We start from the raw sequence: 22,201 nt of genomic DNA, 5'->3' as shown, positions 1-22,201 counted from the left end.
ATCTGATATGGTCCCTAAAAACTGGCTTTCTATTATTTTCCTGCTCAATAAGGGAATTGATTGATTATAGCATTCAGATAGCTATGAAGAAGAAAAATCCCTCCCTCATTGGGAAAAAAAGAGGGTGGAATGATTTATGACCGTGCTTCTTGATTTTAAGTGGTATGGGTGAAAAAGAGATGTGCACATACTGATTTATGTAAATAATAAGAATTTTGAAATTCAATTTTGAATGTAGGATTTTTAAAAAGAGAGGGAAGCAAAAATAATTTTGATCTTTTACAAAAACATCTATACAATAAACTGTTATTGTAAGGAATTCTTATTAACTGATCAGATGAATTAAATTCTGTCAAAATGAGGACTTTTCTTTAATATATTTAAACTGATCAATTTTTATTTTAGGTTTCACTAATTTTTAACACAAAAAATGTCTGTAGAATTAAAAATTTTATGAATGTTAATTCAATATCTTACTATCTAGGTAGTATTTAAAGGTATTCTCTGTTTGTATCTAAATTACAAATGAAACTTCATGATAATTTTTTTTAAGAAATATTAGCTGTGTTTGACGACCATCTGGTTTGTCAGAACTAAAAATTATTAAATATTACATTAAATTTTTTTTTTTTGTGTGTGTTTGTGTGTGTGTAACTTTATTTTAATGGCTTCTTCAGCAAAATCTTTAAACATTGATACATATATAACTTGTACTATTTTAGAGGCCATACTTCATTCAGTTCATTATGTGTGTTTCCTTCATTTTCAACCAATGAATCTATGCATCCAATTATATTACAGAAAAAAACAGCAATTGTCATTTTTAATTCTGAAATTAGAACCTTAATTGTAAGAATAACAAAACTGCATTAAAATCTTATTTTATACAGAAACTTACTCCACATGGAAAAAGCTAAATCCTCCTATTTTGTTCAGAAACAACAGGAAAAAAGCCAGGATGAAATATTAGTAGTTATAATGAAATTTGAATTTCATATCAACAATTAAATATATTGCTTCAAAATAAGCATAAAATATTTTTTTTAATAGATTTAGAAGAGTTTTAAGATGATATAAAAATTATTTTTTGGCATAATGTTTTCAGAAAAATGTCAAAATTTCGTTTATTTTTAATTAAGATTCTGAACAAAATATTTGAAAAAATTACCCCAAGATGTACATCCCATCCCGTCCTTTGACCCAAAACTGTAGAGTAGTAATTACTAAGGCTAAGGGTCGAGTATAAGAATTTCAAAACACTTATGTAGATTTTTTTTTTTTTTCAAAACAAAAAGAGTAAATAAATGGAAGTGGAACTATAGGTTACTGCATCTAGTATAATATAATATTAAAATTATGTTTGTATAAAAGTATTGTAATATGCATAATTCTCTTATGCTCTACACCTTTATGTTTGCTTAAAATCAGAATTTCAATTACAATAAATAACTTTTAAATCTCGTAGTTGCTTGAAAAGTTATAGGCTGTGCCATATAATTAAAAAAAAAAATGCATACAAAAAAGGCTCTTAAAAAGCTCTTGATTTTTCAAAATTTTAAAAAGAAGATGCTTTGAAAATTCCACATACACCATTTCAGCTGCACTGCTGATTCACTTTAAATGATCTTTTAGACCTGTTAAGAATTTCAATTTTGTCTTCAACACTCAAATCAATTGGCTTTTTAAAAAACCCATTTTGCATTTGTAATTCTGTTAAAGGAAGCAGTGTACTTTTGTTCAATAGATTTCTGAAGCATAGCTGTCCCTTTATATCAGTCCACTTTGGTCAAGTCAAAAGCATGTGAACTTCATTGCATGATGAAAATGGCTCCAATTCAGATGTTTCCTTGTGAGTTGAGTGAGGAATTGTACAAATGACAATCTCTTTTTGAAAATGATGAATAATTCAATTCTCTACTTCAAAATTGATAACATTAAATGATGTAGAATGAATGAATGAATACTTTTCGGTAAATTCTATTATGTTGATTTGGGGTCAGAAGATTTTTATAATATAAAGTGAATGATAATATTAACCACGATCACACTAATGGTGTTTGCTGTATTATTTATTTTGAGAAAAGAAATGTTTCAAAAGTTTTTAGTTTTATTGACGAATTAATGTTTTAAGAATATTAATCAGTGTAGGAGAACTTTCTTTAATTGGGAGATTAATAGTTGTGTCTCTAATCCTCCTCATCCCTCTTATTATCAGAGAAAGTTCTTTTACAATTATAAAAATTCTTTTTCAGTTATTATTATTAATTTGAAATTTATAATTTTTATGAAATACTGTCTTGAAAGAATTTTATGCTGAAATAACCTGTGGATTAACTAAGCAATTCAAATACAGACTGATATTTTACATTTCTTACAAACTGAATTGAATACTTTCTTCTATAAGATAATTAAAATAGATACTTTGAAAAAAAATTAAAAGAACTATCAGTGCAACACTTATATTTATCTAACAAAAGTTGGAGATAATAATTTCCTTTTTATTCTATCAAATAAAAATAAAAAAATGTGAATCATTAGGCAAAATGAATTAACCAAACAGTGGTAAAATCATAAACCTTTTGATACCCTTTTTTTGTGAAAATAATGAGAAATTATTCAGTGTTTAATTTCATATTATTAAATTTTGAGAATTAGATAATTTTGGAATTAGTCTTATTATTTAACTTGTTTTGCTAGATTTCCTAACTTTTTTAACTAACTTAATTTTCTGGAACATTTTAGAAGAGTGTATTATTGCCACTTGATTTGTTTCAGATTTTTATTTCAAAAACTCTCTCAGTCAGAAATATCCCTACACCTTTTCAGATGTTTTAAAAATCATAGAAAGATTCCTTTAATTCTACAAGACAATTTTGTTTTGTTAATATAAAATTTAAAACATACAGGTTTGACCAATTTTGATAGGTTCCAGCTTACGTTTGCATCTTAGCTTTATACAAAATTTGCAGATAAGATGAATTGCACCACTGCAAAGTAAGCCTATTTTTTATTTAAATTTTTTGTAAGGAAATGTATCTCATTCAGTAACTAAGCAACAGTAAGGATAATTTAAATGAAAACTTAGAACTATATATTAATTTTTGGAGATTCACTGAATTTTTAACCCCCATGGAATGGAAATTGTTCAAATCCATTGACCCCTTCCCCTCCCTCTAAAAAAACTTGTTTTTGTTAATAATAATTATATACCAGTAAAATTATATACCAGTTATTTCACAATATTTTCCAATTCTAAATTTCAGTAGGAAAATCATTTTTTATATTATGATTATTCAAAAATTGTGAATGCTATTGGCTGTGATATTACTAGATTTTATCAAACGGCTATTTATAGACAATCCTGTATAAAGGCCACTTATAGTACTTCTTTTTAATGATTACAATAACTTCAGCAATAAACAAACATAAAATTAACAATAATGTTTAATAATTTTTATTTAGGATTTTTTTTAATTTAATAAAATTACATTATTAAAGGATAAGGAAGAAAAAAATGCAATATTGTTTCATCTGACTATGCAAATTTTAAGCCCTTTATTTTTCTAAGGAAGAATTGTTTGCTAAAGAGGATGTACAAGATCCATTTTGCACCTAGCAGGTCAAGGGATCATAACAGTTGCAGAGTAGAAACATGTGGCTAATCAATTAATTTTTATATTAACTTTTTTTTTTTTTTTTTCGCGAAATTATCCACAATATTGAAAGTGTTCCCCAAAAAAGAATTTGATCTAAAAATTCATTTAGTCGTTTGCAATTCAATTAATGTTTGCTGTTGTTCTGTCGTCAATTTCTTAAGTTAGCGCATTTCCTCCAGGCTCTGTAGAATTTTATTTGTTGCTGCACATAAAAAAGTAAAATTTAACATATATACTGTCTCATCATAAATCCTACTTCGAAATGCTTGCAAACATGATGTCTAGAATTTAAAAATTGATAGGAGCCATATCAAGCTCTTGCAAAAAAAAATAATCTTTAAAGTTTTTTTGTTTTTTTTTCAAAATGATTTAATAATACTGTTCAATTATTGGGGCCCCACACACACAAAAAAAAATGTCAAATTGCAATAATTTCTTAATAGAATAGCACCTATAATTCTGTTAAGGAATTTTTAAAGCCTATAATTGTATTAAGGACTTAAAGAATTCAAAGAATTCTATTATTCCTTAATAGAATTCTTTGACTAGTACAATGTTTGAATATAGTCCCAAATGATGTAGTATTGCTAGAAAATGCACTTTAAACTTATAATTTAAATAATAACTTACTTAACAATTGCTGTATAAATATTAATATAAACAGAGGGATAGTTTGAGAAATTAGAGATTCTAGAATTTAAATTGTAAATTGGATTTACAATTATAAAATCATAGGTATTGACCTCTTTCTTGATACTGAAAATTCCATTTGACATTTTTGCATGATAGCTTCTGAAAATATTGCGGCACAAAATTTATTTTTATATCATTTTAAAATTAAAAAAAAACTTTTCACTGATGCCATTTTTTTTGGTATGATGTCATTTTTAAGCATATTCTCCAACAATATATTTCATATAAAATAAAAAGCTTAACATGTACAGCCATGCTATTATTACAATTAGCTTTTATTAACTTGTCATTACATTCACAAAAATTCAAAAGATTCAGTTAATTGTCACAACAAACTAAACTTGAAAAACTATAATTTTCAGTATGTCTGTATGAAATTCAGTGAATACAGAACATGATATTTTCTAGTGAAATAAATGTATAAAAAGTGCTTTCTGTGACCTTTTAAAATATCTAAATTATAAATTCAATATTTCTTTATTATTTCAATCAAATGTGGTTGGCATATAGAAAATATCCATTTCTGTCAGTCTCAACTGTAAATTTCAAAACTGTTAGTAATAAGCATAAACACTAAATACGAAAAGTGGTTCTAAATGAAATAAACTATTATATTTTATGTAGTTTGAGTCAATAAATGCTTGATGAATTTTTATACAGACCCTTATCCCTTTGAGTTATATTTAATAAAATATTATTAAGACTTTTTTTTAATTTAAAAAAAGGTTTTATTCTTGACACTAAAATTGACTGTGTTACAATAATTTAAATATCACTGTATTATATCTTTTTAGCTTGTTCAATTTTAGATCATTCCATTGACAGATTTGAAGAAGACATACTAATCAGCATTCGGAATTTTCTTGTCTAATTGGTCTAAAATAATGAAATTGCTGATCATTCTCAAATAATGATACCCAGAGTTTTATAATTGGTTTAGATTTGTTTGCAGAAGATAGAAATATTAAAATTTGATTTAAAAACTGGTGTGGCAAGAATATTTTACTGGGTATTGAAAGATAGGATTAACAGACTGTATAAAATTTAGATTTCATAATATTTTCAAAAGTGTATTTATTGATTGAAACAAAATGAATTATTATTCATATCATTTAAATATTTTTGAAATTGTAATTGAGATATAAATTTTATTATAAATGAGAGAAATTTATATAGTATAATCTTTGAAAGAATTTAAAATGCATACAAATTTTTTTGTTATACTCATAATAATTGACTGGTTGTTCCTCACTGTACTGAATTCTGTAACATTTATTTAATATTGGCAGAGGGCTAGTTTGTAATAAATGTTATAGAAATCAGTGCGATCATTGTGACTATCAGTACTTTTCTTCTTTGAGAATATGCCCTGAAGCAATGTTTATATATTCCCAAAATCAAAACAGGAAAAGGGTGCAGGTGGTAATTGATATGTCTAGGGATCTTGGAGCTTACATGTGGGGGGGAAAAGGCTAAATCTGACCAATGATTAATGTTGGAGCATGGGTTTTGTTAGTTTTGCAATTTATTTTACATCTATAAATTAGTATTAGAGATCATAGTAATGAATGTCTCTTACTTGGTGTCTGTGAATAATGCAGCTGTTGATATATATTGAGGTATCATTTTTCCTTTTCATTTCTACACTTGGTTAGCTACCTCTCTGTTATTTTCAGTATTTTATTTTCATCTATTTACCTCTCTTTCAAGTTGTATAAACAAGGAGCAAAAGAAGAAATGGCTGAATTAAAAAGGAAATTGCAATATTGTTATCTGATTGACTTTCAGTTTCATCTATTCATTAACAAGTACTGTAATAGACTGTCTAACATTAGGATAGCATTTCTTGGCAAAGTATGAGGAATGAATTATTGTTATCAATCATGTGAAGTAATTGAATTCAATATTCATGAGCTAAGAATTTTTATATTCAAGATATTCTGGGTTCTTTTTTTAATATGCTCAGATTCATTATAATGATAGTTAATGACTTGGTGTGTCCTTAATAATACATAGATAATCTATGGGTATTTTTCTTTAGTTAACTTTTATTTTACTGAGCTATAATGTTGCCTGTTCTTGCTTATAATGCTTTTCTTTTTATAGGATGAGACATCAAGCATTGGGAGTGCATCTACATTTGACAATGCCTCTCGTAGTGATACACCAACAAATAGAGGTCGTCGCAAAGGCAAAGGACGATGGAAATTTAAGAATTGCAAGCTAGCATACAAATGTACAACATATATAAAAGTAATAGTTGATATTTTTTGCAGTTTTTCTTAAATTGCTTCAAACTTAGATTAGTACTAAATTTTTTACCTACTCCCTAATCTTATAGAATTCTTAAATTCAGAACTTTTGTATCATTTATAGAACATAATTAGCTTGTATTTTTTCATAAGTAGAATGAAGTATTGTTGGCAACTAATGAAAATCATTCTTTTACTAACTGTCTAAAACTGACTATGGAAAAGAAAGATCAACCACCATATCTAATTTATTGCATGTATGTATAAATATATAATATTTCTGCGAAAGTTTTTTTTTTTCTTTTTCTTCTGAACGTCTAGTTATCAACATAATTAGTGAAAATGATTTTGCATAGTATGAGAAAAGGCAGCCTAACTAAAGTTCAGACCCTGTTATTGTTATGATTTTAAGCTTTCATGGGTCTCTCTTATTTAAATATATATGGAGCTATTCAGTCAGCAGAAATGCTGCCCTTCCTGTTATATTAGATTTTGATTCAATTTTAGGGGTGCTATATGGTAGTGAATTTGAAAGAATTTGTTTTTGAAGTATTTTATTTATAATGATGAAGTGTAAATAAAAGACTTAAAAGTAGAATATATATCTATATATATATATATATACAGTATGGTTATAATTAAAATGACCCTATTCAGATCACTATAGAATTCATTCTGTCTTTTGGATTTTGATGAAATTTGTGTATATGTTATACAGACAATGAGGTAAAAATTTCTGCAATTAAAAAAATAGTTCACATTTTTACCATTGGGGAATTGTGGTGAATAAAGAAGGATAATAAATCAGTCTGAATTAATAAAATTTATTCAGTTACAGAATGTGCTTAGTGTGTGCTCCATTGACATCAATTACTCATTATAGTGTTTTCAATGGTAGCTCAAGAAACTCTCGAGGAACTTCAGCAACATGCCATGCATTGCTGGCTTTCAACTCAGGTAAAGTTCTAATCCCTCCTCCATAAACACAGTCTTTTAGAAATCCCCACAACCAGAAATCACAGTGATTTAAGTTGAGTGAATGAGGAGATCTTGCATCTGTAAAAGCTCTGGATATTATACGATTCTTGCCAAAGTTAGCATGAAGCAGTTCTTTGACTTGGCGTTCAATGTGAGATGTTGCTCTATCTTGCATGAAGACAGTGGTTCCTGTAAAGCAGGAAGGACTTGCTGTCGAAGAAGTTCATTATTCCATTCACTTGGTTGGAAAAGAAAGAAAAATGGTCCATGGATAAAATCAGCTGTAAATCCACTCCATGCAGTCATGCAATCAGAATGCAGTGGTTGTTGGTGCAAGACATTAGGAGGTGAAGCACCTCATATGCAGCAATTTTGGTTCAATTCACAGCCTCTTCTAAGGAAACTGCACCTCATCTAGCCATAGAATTTGACAAGGTCATGCATCATCAACTTCCATTCTCCCTAAAAATCAGCAAGTAAATTCATACCATGTTTAGAGATCTTGAATTTGCAACATTGCACCATGTGAATCTTGTACTGATACCATTTTAAAATAAATTGCAGAATTTTTCATATTGTCGACTATGGAATCAACAATTCGCATGGCACCGATCAAGCACTTGCTGAAGAATAGTTGGAATGGGAGACTCTTTCAACCATAACAGTAGCGACTTCTTCGACAGTTTCATTTGCATCTAATTTCCACCCTCTTCCTGTCGGCACACCCAAGTCTCTAGTCTCTTCAAATTTCATAATCATCTTCAAAACATTCTTTGATGTGAGCCCTTTTCGCAGTTCCTTTAAACTACAATATCCATGCAATGCAGTTAAGCTATTGCTGCCATTTTGATAAAACAGTTTTATCAGTAAAGCTTGATCTTCTAAAGGGTACGATTAACAATGGCAAATGCACAAGAATCATTTTCGGATTCTAACTGCAAGTTTCTTTATAGGTTTGAATAATTTGTATCAGGAATTTTTTTTAAATACCATCTGGTGGTCAAAATTTGAGCATATTTTTTAGTTGCAAACCTTTTTCCCTTGGTATATATTGTTTCATCAAAATCTGAAATTCAAGAATGGGTTCTAGAGGGGTCTAAATAGGGTCACTTTAATTAAAACCACCCTGTTATATATATATATATAACAAATGCTTTTCCAGAGTTATTTTGTAATTTCGTTTGGGCTTTTACCGATTTGAAATATGTTGTAAGAAATGTAAAAGCCTCAGATGGGTTCAGAGATAGACAATCTAGTTCATAGGGGATGGTAATAGTGGGAGGTTGAAATTTTCATTTCAGAATAACTTCTTTAATATCAAAGATAGAAAAAAAAATGGAATGAGTCAAATTAGGGTCTGGTAAGAAGGTAATGAAAGTTGTACATGTTTTGATATTAAATATTAAAGATAACACGTTTCTGAAGGTGCCCTTTGCATAAAGAGACTGGCTAACAGTCTAGGCAGGTATACAGATTCTCAAAGTAATTAACTGCTTTCCTTTTTTGGGGGTCCATTGTGGACAGTATTCTCCGGGTTTAAATTTTTCCTTTTTTTTTTTTTTCTTTTGGCATGAAGTGTTCCTGTGCTCTATAAGATGATTTTTAAGATCTGTTGATTTTCTGAGTAATTTTAATTGTTCATGACCTCTCTTCCTAACAATTGTCTGAAATTTTTGCAATTCAGCTTGTACTGCATGATAAACAAAAGTGTTAGAAAAGCTGGAATTAGATTATTTGTTGAAACTTAGCAGCATTGAACTTCGGAGTTCAAACAAAATCCTTGTTTTTTTTCATAAAAAATTTTTTTAGATTTTTTTTTTGTTTGTTTGTTACAGTATAAAAATTCTTTATTCAAATTGCCATTATTTCAAGGAAAGGATCAATGAATGTTTCTGATATAGAAACTGTAGAAGTACTTTAAAAATAATATTGCTTGAAAAAGTAAAATAGTAAATTTTACTTTTTGTTGATTACAAGAATCTATAAAAAAGGCTGGAAAATTTAAAATTTGGTTTTTAAAAATGCCAAATTTAAAATAAGTAACTTTCTGAGTAACACCAATATATAATTTGATGGTATTTGGTAGCTGCTAATAGAATAATTCCATAATATATAGTTTCTATAATATAATATATAGTTCCATAATATCAGAATTAAACTGGCAATCTCCAGGAACATGAAATATTAGAACAAATTTGAATATATTTTATTTTATTTTTCCAGGAAGATCATGGACAACCCTTATTTGGTGTGCAATTCAATCCCTACTTAAAAGATGGACAGAAGGTTTTTGCTACTGTAGGCAGTAATAGGGTGAGTCTAAATATAATCAAATATGCATGAAAGAAAGAAAAATACATGGAGATGTTAAATTGTATAGGTTAATGTATTAAATTCCACTGGAATTTTTACAAAATTATGAAATAATATTTAATAATGCATGTTTAAGACTAGTGGAATCTTTAATAAATTTTATTTATATAACTGTTCTTTTACTGTTGCTACTTTTTTTTAAACTTTTATCTTGCATATGTACATCGTTTCATTCCCCTTGTATTAAACTGTGTTTTGAGGATACTGTTGTGTAACATATGAATCGTATTATTGTTAGGCTTAAAAAAGTATTGTTAGTTGGGATTTAATGAACTTTATAGAAAAGGAAATTCAATAGAATCTTTTTACTGCATCATTCAATTGACCATTTTCAGTCATATACTGATGATTATGATTTATTTTAAAATCTTATTTCATTATGCAATAAACTATTTTAGCCTTAAAATAGAATATTTGAAAACTGCTCTGTAATGAGATTTCACAATCATTTATACTAAAATGCTTATAACTTTAGACAATAAAATTTAAAATATTTCAAAATTTAGGAAAAAAGTAATTCAGTAAGACAAATTATTGCACTGTTATTGCAATAACTCTGGCTTAACTATAAATTGATATTTCTTTTTTCTCATAATTTTATCGCATAATATGGTACAAAATCAAATTTTATTATTTATTGTATTGTAATTTTTCAAATCATTTTATTACAGTAGATAGAAATAATATTTTTTATTAATAATCTTAGTTTATTTGTTCTGTTAATTTCAATTAAAAATATGATTTTTCATGTGATATTAAAATAAATTATTATTCAAATTTAAAAAAAAAAAATTTAAGAAAATATTGAAATGACTAAGAATGAATCAAGATCAAAGAAAAGTAACATAAATTGAGATTTATGTTCTAAAGAAGTATTAAAATATTTGTCTAAAGTGATAATATTAAATAAAGATTCACATACAAAAATTTGCAACATAATGTTGCTTTTAAAAACCTAAAATTGTAGCAGTGTTTACAGCTGCTATTGCATTATAAAATGCAAATGCTGCTCATGTATTATTCAGGGTGCTTCAAAAATAATTCTGTATGATGCATCTTATACTTTTTATATATTTATATTAATTTCATTTGTAATTTTTAAATATAAAACAGAGAACAAAAAGTAATAATTAATGAATTTGTATTGCCTTGAGTGATGTGATTTATTTTCTACTTAGCTTCCTTCATATAGTGGAAGATACACTTTGAATTATTTATAACTTGGTTTCAAAATTCAATACACATTTGTAATTTTTATGTGAGGGCTATAAATCGAATTTCATTTCTCTATCCTGTCTATTTTTTTAACCACACAGGCATATACACATATTGATAGAAAATCACAGATTTTGTTCAAATTTGTTATATATAATTTTGAATTTTCTTTTTCTTTCATTTTTGTGTAATTGCTTCCCATAGATAAAAAGATTGAAATTAAATCCAAAATGTTTTTGATGAAGTTTGCATCTTGGAGATTCATTAATATTTATTTCATAAATTAAATTTATTCACATGAATAATTGATTGTTATAATATTATTGATATTTAATAAATACTTGGTTCTATATAGGTGACTATTTATGAATGTACTGAAGAAAGCTTTAAATTAATTCAAGCCTATGCTGACCCTGATGTATCCTTTAGTATTAATCTTCACAGGTTATTCCTTCTTCATTTGCTTATTTTGTCTTGAATATTTTCTTATTCTTAATATTTTCTTAATTCTTTATTTGTTTTAATTGAATTATATATTTTAATAATCTAATTTTTAATTGTCATTGATATGTAATAAATTTTTAAAATTTGCTTGTAAATTACCAGAATGACTTCAGTTAGAATTAATTAGTCACAAATTTTTCCTTCTATGAAAATTAGATTCTGATCTTACAATTAAGTGATATCCCTTCTGAAAAATTCTAGAATTAAAAAATAAATAAATGTAATTTGGTTTCTATTTTAGTTAAATATAATTTTGTTTTGTCATTTAGCATGAGGCATCCCAGACTATCGTATACTTAGGATTACTGAAATTTCCAAGCTGATGAGATCTCTATGGAGTAAATGTTATTGTTAGCATTTGCTTGAAAATACTTTTATGGTTTTGTTTCATCAGACATATTTATTAAATTAAACGACTGTTTAATTAAAATGTTTGGTAAATCTATGAAATTCATAATTTTCAACAAAAAAAATTGCTGGTTTCTATTGTTAGAAATAAATCCCCCCCCCCCCACAAGAAACCAAAAAATGCTACATAATTTTTTTTTTTTTTTTTTTTTTTTTGTCTAACAGGAAACATTAGTAGTTTACAAATGTCAGATTATGCAATTTATTTCTATGGATATAAATGCTATAGAATTCAAGTGTCTAATTAGCATTCGGTTCCAACATTATGTACTTAAAAATGGCAGTCAGTTGGTTGTTTGAAAATTTTCATTTTGTGTTATCTTTTTCTTCTTCATATGTTTGCAATCATGTTAAATCATGCTTGTACCAGTTGCAGTATACCCGAGAAGTAAAACTTATCAACTGCATTACTCCCAAGGCTCTGCTGAGTCAGTTTTCTGTACATTGGAATAGCAACAATTAATTTTATGCTGTAGGCAGATGTAGCACATTTAATACTTTTTATTAACATACTGCATTAACACGCCATAATTATCTTGCCTAGAAATAGAAAATACACATGCATATATTGAGCATGACAGTTATGGTTTGATATGGCTTTAATTCTGATTTCTTTGTCATTTCATTACTCTTTGAGTAAGTTACAAAAGTTATTTTAAACGGTTTCTGTTACTAATAATTGCTATATTTTTCCAGAACTGCAAGCATAGTATTCAGCTACCTTTATGTGGGAATATTACTAATATTGCCTGTGCACTGTCTACTACTGTGCTCAGTATTTAGGAAGAAATATATTTTCATTTGTTTCTTTGTATATGCTTAGCTTCTTAGATTTTACATCAAATAACTTTTGGCTGTAGGGATTCTTGAGGAGAAAATACAGCTATTGAAAAATCCCATCCACAATGTGTGTCTGCTATAATAAAAAATATATTACTGTAAACAAGGTTGACATGGCACCAGGAAAGCACAGAAAATTTAAAGTTCATCTATAGAACAAGAAGAATACAAGGAATTTAAAATTCATCTATAAAACAAGGATGATTAACAATACTTGTGAGAAAACTGTGGAAATTCATTCCTTTTCTTTTGCATAGATCAGTCCAGTTTCTAAGACAGAGTGGGTGGGAAACACAATATTCGAATAGTAACTGTTTAAATACCAATGGAACTTCTGAAATTGAAAAAGGCCACTTTTTAGCAGAGTGTAATATATTTGAGAAGAATGCAACAGGAAATATATTAGAATGTATGTTCCAAAATTTTGTGGTTTTAAAAACTATATCTTGCTTAAAACCACAATTTTTGAAAAATAATGCAGTATTATGTAAAAAGCATATGGTTGATTTGCTTCTTTACTCCAAAGCCAAAATTTTCCCTGCATGTTCAGAACTTGCAAAGATCCAATTTAAAATTTCTCTGAAAAAAATTAATTCAAAGTATAGCTTGACTCATTTTATAAAGTCATTCATTTTGATGATTTCTGTTTTAATGTTTTGAGATGGAATAACTTATTTTTGAAATAAGTCATTCTTATTTTTGAAATAAGTTTTTTTTTTTTTTTTCTTTTTCTATTGATGGGGTGAAAAAAATTCTAATGGTAATAAAATTATTTGACAAAGGAAAAAAAGCCTTCCTTTATTTCCATTTATGTTTTAAAATTAAAAATTTTTAAAGTTTTTTCCCCTGTCTTTTTATTCACTCAGTATTTTAAATTGCTGTTCTTCATAAATTCACTGTATGAAATAGTCTCTCTATGATCATAAATAACTGCTCTGACTTGCGTGAAAACACATGGAAATTTTAAATGTTTGGAATGCTGTGACAACTATAGAACAACAACTATTTTTGGTAACTATGGTTGAATCTTATCACCAGCTATGGTACAAACAGCGCTATAAGAAGGCATTCCCGTCATCAGTAGAGGGCAGCTAACCCCACACCATTTCTGTACCCACCAAAACAGCAAGAACAAACCGCTATACAGGAAGCTTCACATCCCTATTTCTGAGGTACCTTCTGCAGGGAAAAACTTTCTGTATGAAGAGAGTATTCTCTATTGAATGCTCTGATGGTAAGCTATGGATTGTGTAGAAGGGTACTATAGAAGTGCATTCTTAAAGTACTTTCTGAAATGAAAACTTATTTTTTTTAAACAAAAGGAATGTTTAAAATATTGCTAGCATTTTTGCAAAAGATATATGTAACAGAATCATTTAACAGGAAATTTTTTTAAAAAATCTTGAATCCTTAAAGAATATAAATATTTCTTTCCTGATCTTATAGTAAAATAAAAATAAATTCTGTGTATTAATAATTAAAGTATAAAAGTAGTTTTTGTATATAATAAGTAATAATGCCTTAAATATAAAATATTAGTCTACTTATTATTATTTTCATTTATTTAAAAAGTAAATTATAAAATACTATCAAAATTATTTGTTTCTGTGATATTAACTAAAGATAAAGACAAAATGAATAGTATTTTTTGGATATTTAAGTTCAATAATTGAAATTATAATACAAGAAAAGATTGATTGTACTTCAGTTTCCTCTTAGGCATTTTTGAAAATTTTCCATTGTATAAGAACATTAATAAAAATAGCACTTTTATATTTAGTTTTAAAAAATGCTTAAGTGTAGTAGTTGGTTTCCTTAATTAGTTTTCAGACAGATGAAAATTTTTACACCTGTGCTTGGTCATATGATGATGTGACTGGACATCCTCTTTTAGCAGCTGCTGGAACTAGAGGGGTCATTCGTATTATTGGTCCTGCAGTTCAAAAAACAATCAAGGTTTGTATTCTTTTTTCAATTTTAGTTTCCCCCTTCGTATCCAGTTAGATCATGTACTAAAATTAATTGTTGCTTTGAAAGCAGATTGTTAAGACTATTAAATTCTTGTATTTTTTTTATTGATTTAGCTTTAATTAACTTTGATTTCAAGAATTATATTGCAATTAATTTGTAATGAATTATTATGCTTTGCTGTTGAACTTAACCTTTTTAGTACAATAATTATTTAAACATAATAATCCATACTTATACAAAGGAGGTATTTGTTCTGACAAATCCAGATAAATGCATTCTCTAATGGCCGTGAAACTTGACACACAGATGGTTATAATAATATGTCAATTTACCTCAAATCCTAAAATTTTAAGTACAAATTTTTTTTTATTGGTTTGAGTGATTTTTTGTATACATTTGTCAGTTGTATTGCTTCTAATGATTGTAAAAATTGGGAAATAGATAAATTAAAAACATAAAAACTCCATATAATCAAAGATATTGAACAGTTGTTCTTCCAAAATAAATTGTTCTGCATTTCTGATTTAATTTGTTAAAATTTGTGAAGATTATTGAAAATTGTTTTGGGGCAGAGGTATTGATATGTTTCCAAAAAACCAAATTCATATTAAATTTAAGAATAAAACACCTTTTGAAGTTTATTTTGGCTTTAAGCTAATTGTAATAAATTTTAGAATACTTTTATGTGATGTTTACGTAGGAACAACCAAGCAACTTAGAAATAAGTTTAATTCGCATGCTAATCGTGAAGTAATGCTAGCTTATGTTCGATCTACTAAATTATACTATATTTGATTACTGGAAGACCAAAGATTAATAGAAACTTTCAATATGCATTTTGATAAATAATTATTGCATAAAACGTTCAATCAACATTTTAAATATCTGAAAATGAAATTACAGAATGAACTTAATTCTAGATTTATGAACCTTTTAAATTATTTGATTATGATGATAATCAAAAAGATTTGGCTCAAACTGATAAAACTTCAGGTAATGACATATAGATACAACCACTCCAGTCACAAATGCATCATTTAAAATTACCAAATTCAATTCCTTTTGTTAAAGTAGAATAAAATCAGTTATTCTTTAAGTCAGTTTCTTAAAGCCTGTATTCCTTAAAATCATGAAAACCTCTATTTTAAGACCATAAATTAAAAAAAATAAAATTGTGGGGAGTTTTGAAAATTATTTTCATTCTTTCTCATGAACAGGCATCTATTGAAAAAAGATTCAGTGGAAATAAAAATATTGAAATTAGAATGGAAAATATCATATGTTTCACAACAGGCAGTCTGTCTATGACCACATAAAGTAGTCTGGCACAATCCACTCAGTAATCATTGCTAGAGAATGCAAGCAACATCAATATATTCTAAATATCGCCTATTTTGTGAGAGGGGTAGAAGGTGAACAAATATGCTACCAGTGACTACCTTTTTTCTTTTAATATGAAGGGTAGATTTATTTTATATCATATCTGTTCTCTGAGTGATGAATGATTATACATCGGATTATTTTTCCCCCAGCATTTTATGTTTTTAACAGTTGTTTAAACAATAACTTCTAAAACTGCAAGTTGTGGTCTCAAAAAAAAACAAAAAAAAACTGCCATGACTTTTATTTAGAATGTTATTGTTTGTAGGCAAAAATAGCTTGTAATTTTTATTTAATTTTACTAAATAAATTTTTTTTAAGAAATTTACTTAAATTTATTTTTTAATTCAATTTTTTAAAATAATTTTAGAAAGAAGGTATGATTTTTGATAAATGATGATGATTATAAATAGATGTTAAGATTTGATTTTAGTCATTTAATAGATAGATCATTAAGATTTAATTTAAATAATTTTTAGAGAAACTCCAATTCTGCCTTTATATGTTTATCAATGATTAATTATTTTCCTCTTTTTTTTTTTAAAGGTCAAAGGCTAGATTTTTTTATGGTGTTTATTTTAATGATTTTTTATGTTGATTACAATTAGAGAAAAAGTTACAATTTCTTCAGTTAATGAAAGGTAAATTGTTTTCAAATTTTGAATGTTAATAATTTTTAGCATTACATTGGACACGGAAATGCCATAAACGAATTGAAGTTTCATCCGTTTGACTGTAACATTTTACTGTCTGTTAGTAAAGGTATGGATCATTCCTTTTAACAAGAATAAAATATTACCTTTTTTTTGTAGCAGAAATATGTTGTATCTTGTATTTTTCTTTATAGATCATGCTCTACGCTTATGGAACATTAAAACAGACCAATGCATAGCAATATTTGGTGGTGTCGAAGGGCACAGAGATGAAGTTCTGAGTGCAGTAAATATTTTTTCAAATTTGTATGAAATTTGTAGTGTAATTGATATCACAATACATTATAAAATATAACAATAAATTTGCTTAATTTGGTTATTTAATTTGCACACTTTTTAAAAAAAATTAATTTCCTGAAAACATTATGGTACTTTTGAATTCACCTACAATTCATTACATTTTTTTATTCGTCTTGCTTAGATATTAAATAAAATCCTTTTTTAACTTTCAACAATGCAAGAAAATTACCTTTTATGAAATAATAAAAATGAATTGGGTTTCATTCTCGGTAATGAAAATATTGTTGTGAAATATGCATAAAAATTCATTTAAAAGTTAATTAAATATGGGCTTAATAATTTCATTGCAACTAAATTGGCATCATTGAAAAGATTTTTTTTTTTGACTTTGAAACAGTGTAAAAATAATTTTTGTTGGAATATTTTTAGAAGCTATCGCAAAATAACATCAAAATCTAATTTAATTTTCATTCAAGCTTTTAAAAAATCACTCTGAGATTCACATTACCACTCTCCAAAATTTATCTGTGCATCGTCTGTTTACGTTATTTATTAATGATTTGTTATTTGTGTGAAATTCATTTCTGCAAGCACTGTTTTGTGTTTGCTTCATCTGCTTTGTTTCTTGTGTTTATTTTTTACATGTAAAATAAACTATCATTATCTATTATTGAACCTTTGGATTTTTCACCAAAACATTCATCAGACAGATTTCTCTACAATAGTATTTTTTAAATCATTGCTATTATTTGTAGTCCACCCTATTCTTTCCTAGCTAATAAGCTTCTTTATAAACAGTAATAACTGAAGTGCAACAGTATGAGAGATCACCAATGTGCACAATTTGCCATTCTAGGATTTAATAGATGTATAATTCTGTTAATCAGTATTAAGGAAATGAAATTAAGGAATTCTTCTCTGGAACATAGATTTTTATTTCATTAAATATAAAACCTAGAGAAACTTCATACAAATTACTTATTTTGTAATACATTAGGATCTTCTTTAAAAATTGTATATAATGATACACCACAATTTTTTCGATTTTGGCAAATTATTACTGACAGTATTATTATTAAATATGTATTACTGACAAACTGAATATGCTACAAGAATTGGATTATTTGAAAATGTTGATTTAAATTTGAAACTTCTTTTTAGGACTTTGATCTTCTAGGTGAAAAAGTTGTCTCTTGTGGAATGGATCATTCTCTAAAAATCTGGGATCTTAGAGAGCAACAAGTACGGAATGCTATTAAGGAGTCTTATGAATACAACCCTTCAAAAACAAACAAGTGAGCTGATTTAAAGTCCTAATTTGCCTCAATTTTTTAACAAATCACATGGTTTTTATTTATGAAATCTTTTCTTACAGGCCATTTAATACCCTCAAACAGCATTTTCCTCTGTTCACCACACGTGATATCCATATGAATTATGTCGACTGTGTACGGTGGATGGGAAATTTAATTCTTTCCAAAGTTAGTATTGTGCCACTGGACAGTTTTCTTTTGAATAGAATTTTTTTTTAGTTCTTTGCAGTCTAATTTTTATTTCATATTTTCAGAGTTAATGAATTATAATATGTTTGAAACATAGTAAAATTTTCTATTTTAGAAAAATGTTACTCCATTATCTTTTGTGAAAATTTAAGCTTCTCTACTTTCCGTGAATTCTTCAAAGAAAAATTTTAAAATGTGCATTTAATCACATAAGCATCAATTATTAATGATTCTTCAAATGGAAGCCATTTATGTTTGTAATGATTTTTTTTGTAAGTTATTCAAGAATTTTTTTTGCCATTGAAACATTTAAGTTTCAGTATTTATTAAATTTTTAACATTTTAGACTTCATGTCAGGAAGAGGGAGGAGGTCTGTGTGTATGTTGGTTTGAATATGAATACAGTAGCTAAAAATAACTAGATGCATGAAAATAAGCATGTTCTGCATGAAATTGAATATGTTGTTCTTATATTGAAATGAGAAACTTACGTCATTTTTAGATCATAATCATTAACAGAATGTACATTTATGTACAAGCATTAAGAAAATGCATTTTCATAATTTTTTTTATTTAAAATGACTTAATACAAAGATTTTTTTTTATATAGTGTGTATGGCTATTAATGTTGAATGAAATGATGTATCTTTTTTTTTTTTTTTTTTTTTGCCTCTACAAGGTGTTTTTTTTTTTTTTTTTTTTTTTTTTTTTTAAGCTGATGGTACTCAGAGACCTCTGAAGCTTGAACTATCAGTCGCAAAGCCACCAAATTTTGTACGGGGACTATTGACGACATGGGAAAAGGGAATCCGCGAAAAAAAAAAAAAATTAGTTCCAAAAGTTGTCGTTGGGGGAAATGTGGCGCAAAATCCAAAATCCCGATTACATAGTCGACACCAGCGCCAATATTTTGAGTTATAAAATAGAAGAGGGGCATTGAAAATCTTTTCAAGTATCAGTTCATTTGTAAAATGTGTCTCACTTTAGCATAACTTGCATTACTTGTGAAGCTCTTTTTCTCTTAATCAATCCAATGCATCCGCCGCACTTCGCGAATTTAGAAGTCGAAACAATTTGCGTAAATTACATCTATCAATTAATGCAGTGAAAGCAATAATTATTGGGTTGGCAACTAAGTAATTGAGGATTTCACTCATAGATGGCTTCAATTGAATTTTTAGGTTTGCAGACGTAGTACAAATGTAAAACACATTTTGTTATTTGATAGTTGGCAATTCAGCTGTCAATCAGTAAAAGTTTTTTGATCGGTTGCGTAGTTTTCGTTTGGCGTTCGTTGAAAAATGGAAAATCAAAAGGAACATTTTCGTCATATTTTGCTTTTTTATTTCCGCAAAGGGAAAAACGCATCGCAAGCTCATAAAAAGTTATGTGCTGTTTATGGTGACGAAGTCTTAAAAGAACGGCAGTGTCAAAATTGGTTTGCCAAATTTCGTTCTGGTGATTTTTCACTCAAAGATGAAAAACGCTCTGGTCGTCCAGTTGAAGTTGATGACGACCTAATCAAAGCAATAATCGATTCGGATCGTCACAGTACAACACGTGAGATTGCAGAGAAGCTTCATGTATCACATACATGCATTGAAAATCACTTAAAACAACTTGGCTATGTTCAAAAACTCGATACATGGGTTCCTCACGAACGGAAAGAAACGCATTTAACGCAACGCATTAACAGCTGCGCTTTGCTAAAGAAACGTAATGAAAATGATCCATTTTTAAAACGACTGATAACTGGCGATGAAAAATGGTTTGTTTACAACAATATCAAGCAGAAAAGATCGTGGAGCAGGCCAGGTGAACCAACTGAAACAACATCAAAAGCTGATATTCATCAAAAGAAGGTTTTGTTATCAGTTTGGTGGGATTACAAAGGAATTGTCTACTTTGAACTCTTACCACCCAACCGAACGATCAATTCTGATGTCTACATTGAACAACTAACGAAATTAAACAATGCAGTTGAAGAAAAGCGGCCCGAATTGACAAATCGAAAAGGTGTTGTATTCCATCATGACAATGCAAGGCCACACACATCTTTGGTCACTCGGCAAAAATTATTGGTGCTTGGTTGGGATGTTTTGCCACATCCACCATATAGTCCTAACCTTGCACCATCTGATTACTTTTTGTTTCGATCTTTACAAAACTCCTTGAATGGTAAAAATTTCAATAATGATGATGATGTCAAATCGTACCTGATTCAGTTTTTTTGCAAATAAAAACCATAAGTTTTATGAACGTGGGATTATGATGCTGCCTGAAAGATGGCAAAAGGTCATTGATCAAAATGGGCAATACATTACAGAATAAAGTTATTTAGTTTCATAAAAAAAATTGTCTTTGATTTTATAAAAAAAAATCCGCAATTACTTAGTTGCCAACCCAATAAAAAATTTGAAAAATCAGGTTCTCTCGCAACTCGGCCTGGTAGAGGACGGAAACCGGTGTCGGAGGATACGATCAAAAATGTTGCGGCTGCAATCGTTGAAAGAAATCAGGCGAGCATTGCTGGTAATATCAGAGCACACGCGGAGTTGTCCGACAACTGGATGTTAGTGTTTCAACAGTATGGAAAGCTTTAAGAAAAATTCTTCAATTTTATCCATATAAAATTAGCGTTTTGGATGAATTAAAACCTACAGATTATGATCTTCGATTAACCTTTGCTTTGTCATTTCTTGCCAGGATGGAGGTCGACGATGCTTGGGCCTTGGACAATTCTCTGGAGTGATGAGGCCCATTTTTATTTGAATGAGACTGTTAACACTCAGAATTCTAGAATTTGGGCATCTGAACAACCCATGCATTTCAAGAAACTCAACTATTCATAAAAATAACTGTTTGGTATGGTTTTACAGCAGAAATTTATCATCGGACCATACTTTTTTTTAGACTATTACCCAAGCAGGACCGCCGACCTATTCCCTAAAAACTCAAAGATATCATGATATGCTGCGTTTTGTTATCCCACATCTTCAGCAAAGGCAGTGCTTAGATAAAATTGTCTTGATGCAGGATGGAGCACCACCACATTGGTAAATCCATACAGTCACTGTTGCGCCATCACTGTACAGAAGAAAGAGTCATTAGTCGCTGTTTTCGTGTTGCATGGCCACCTCGCTTCCTAGATCTAACCCCATGTGACTTTTCAGTGGGGTTATTTAAAATCGAAGGTTTATCTTGGTGGAATCTCGAACTTATCAGTTTTAAAGGAAAACATAACACAGACTGTTATGAACATGCTTCTTGAAATGTTGCATTCATCTGTAGAGAGTATGGTGTACAGAATGTCAAGAAAATGGAAGTCACATTGAAAATAGCCAATGCGATTCTACTGAATAAAAACAAAAGAACAAAGAATAAAAATAAAGTTGAATAGAATCTCCTCTTTATTTGTAACCATTTACAGAAGTTATTTTTTCGAACAAAGCACATTTGTGCAAAATTCTTTGTTA

At 28.2% G+C, this 22,201-nt stretch overlaps 1 protein-coding gene across 1 annotated transcript in view; it reads left to right on the top strand.

The window, feature by feature from the left end:
* LOC129961691 (polycomb protein eed-like) overlaps positions 1–22,201 on the top strand; it is a 42,523-nt gene that overhangs the window by 9,787 nt on the left and 10,535 nt on the right. The window contains exons 2-9 of the mRNA XM_056075230.1: positions 6,456–6,602; positions 9,803–9,892; positions 11,523–11,585; positions 14,750–14,875; positions 16,951–17,032; positions 17,118–17,209; positions 18,385–18,518; positions 18,599–18,704. Of these exons, the coding sequence (XP_055931205.1) occupies positions 6,456–6,602; positions 9,803–9,892; positions 11,523–11,585; positions 14,750–14,875; positions 16,951–17,032; positions 17,118–17,209; positions 18,385–18,518; positions 18,599–18,704 (840 nt within the window). The remainder of the gene's footprint in view (positions 1–6,455; positions 6,603–9,802; positions 9,893–11,522; positions 11,586–14,749; positions 14,876–16,950; positions 17,033–17,117; positions 17,210–18,384; positions 18,519–18,598; positions 18,705–22,201) is intronic.

Source organism: Argiope bruennichi, chromosome 2 (assembly GCF_947563725.1).
Source record: "Argiope bruennichi chromosome 2, qqArgBrue1.1, whole genome shotgun sequence".
Lineage (NCBI taxonomy): Eukaryota > Metazoa > Arthropoda > Arachnida > Araneae > Araneidae > Argiope > Argiope bruennichi.
The sequence above is the reverse complement of the archived record's forward strand: the minus strand, read 5'-3'. Positions and strand labels throughout refer to the sequence as shown.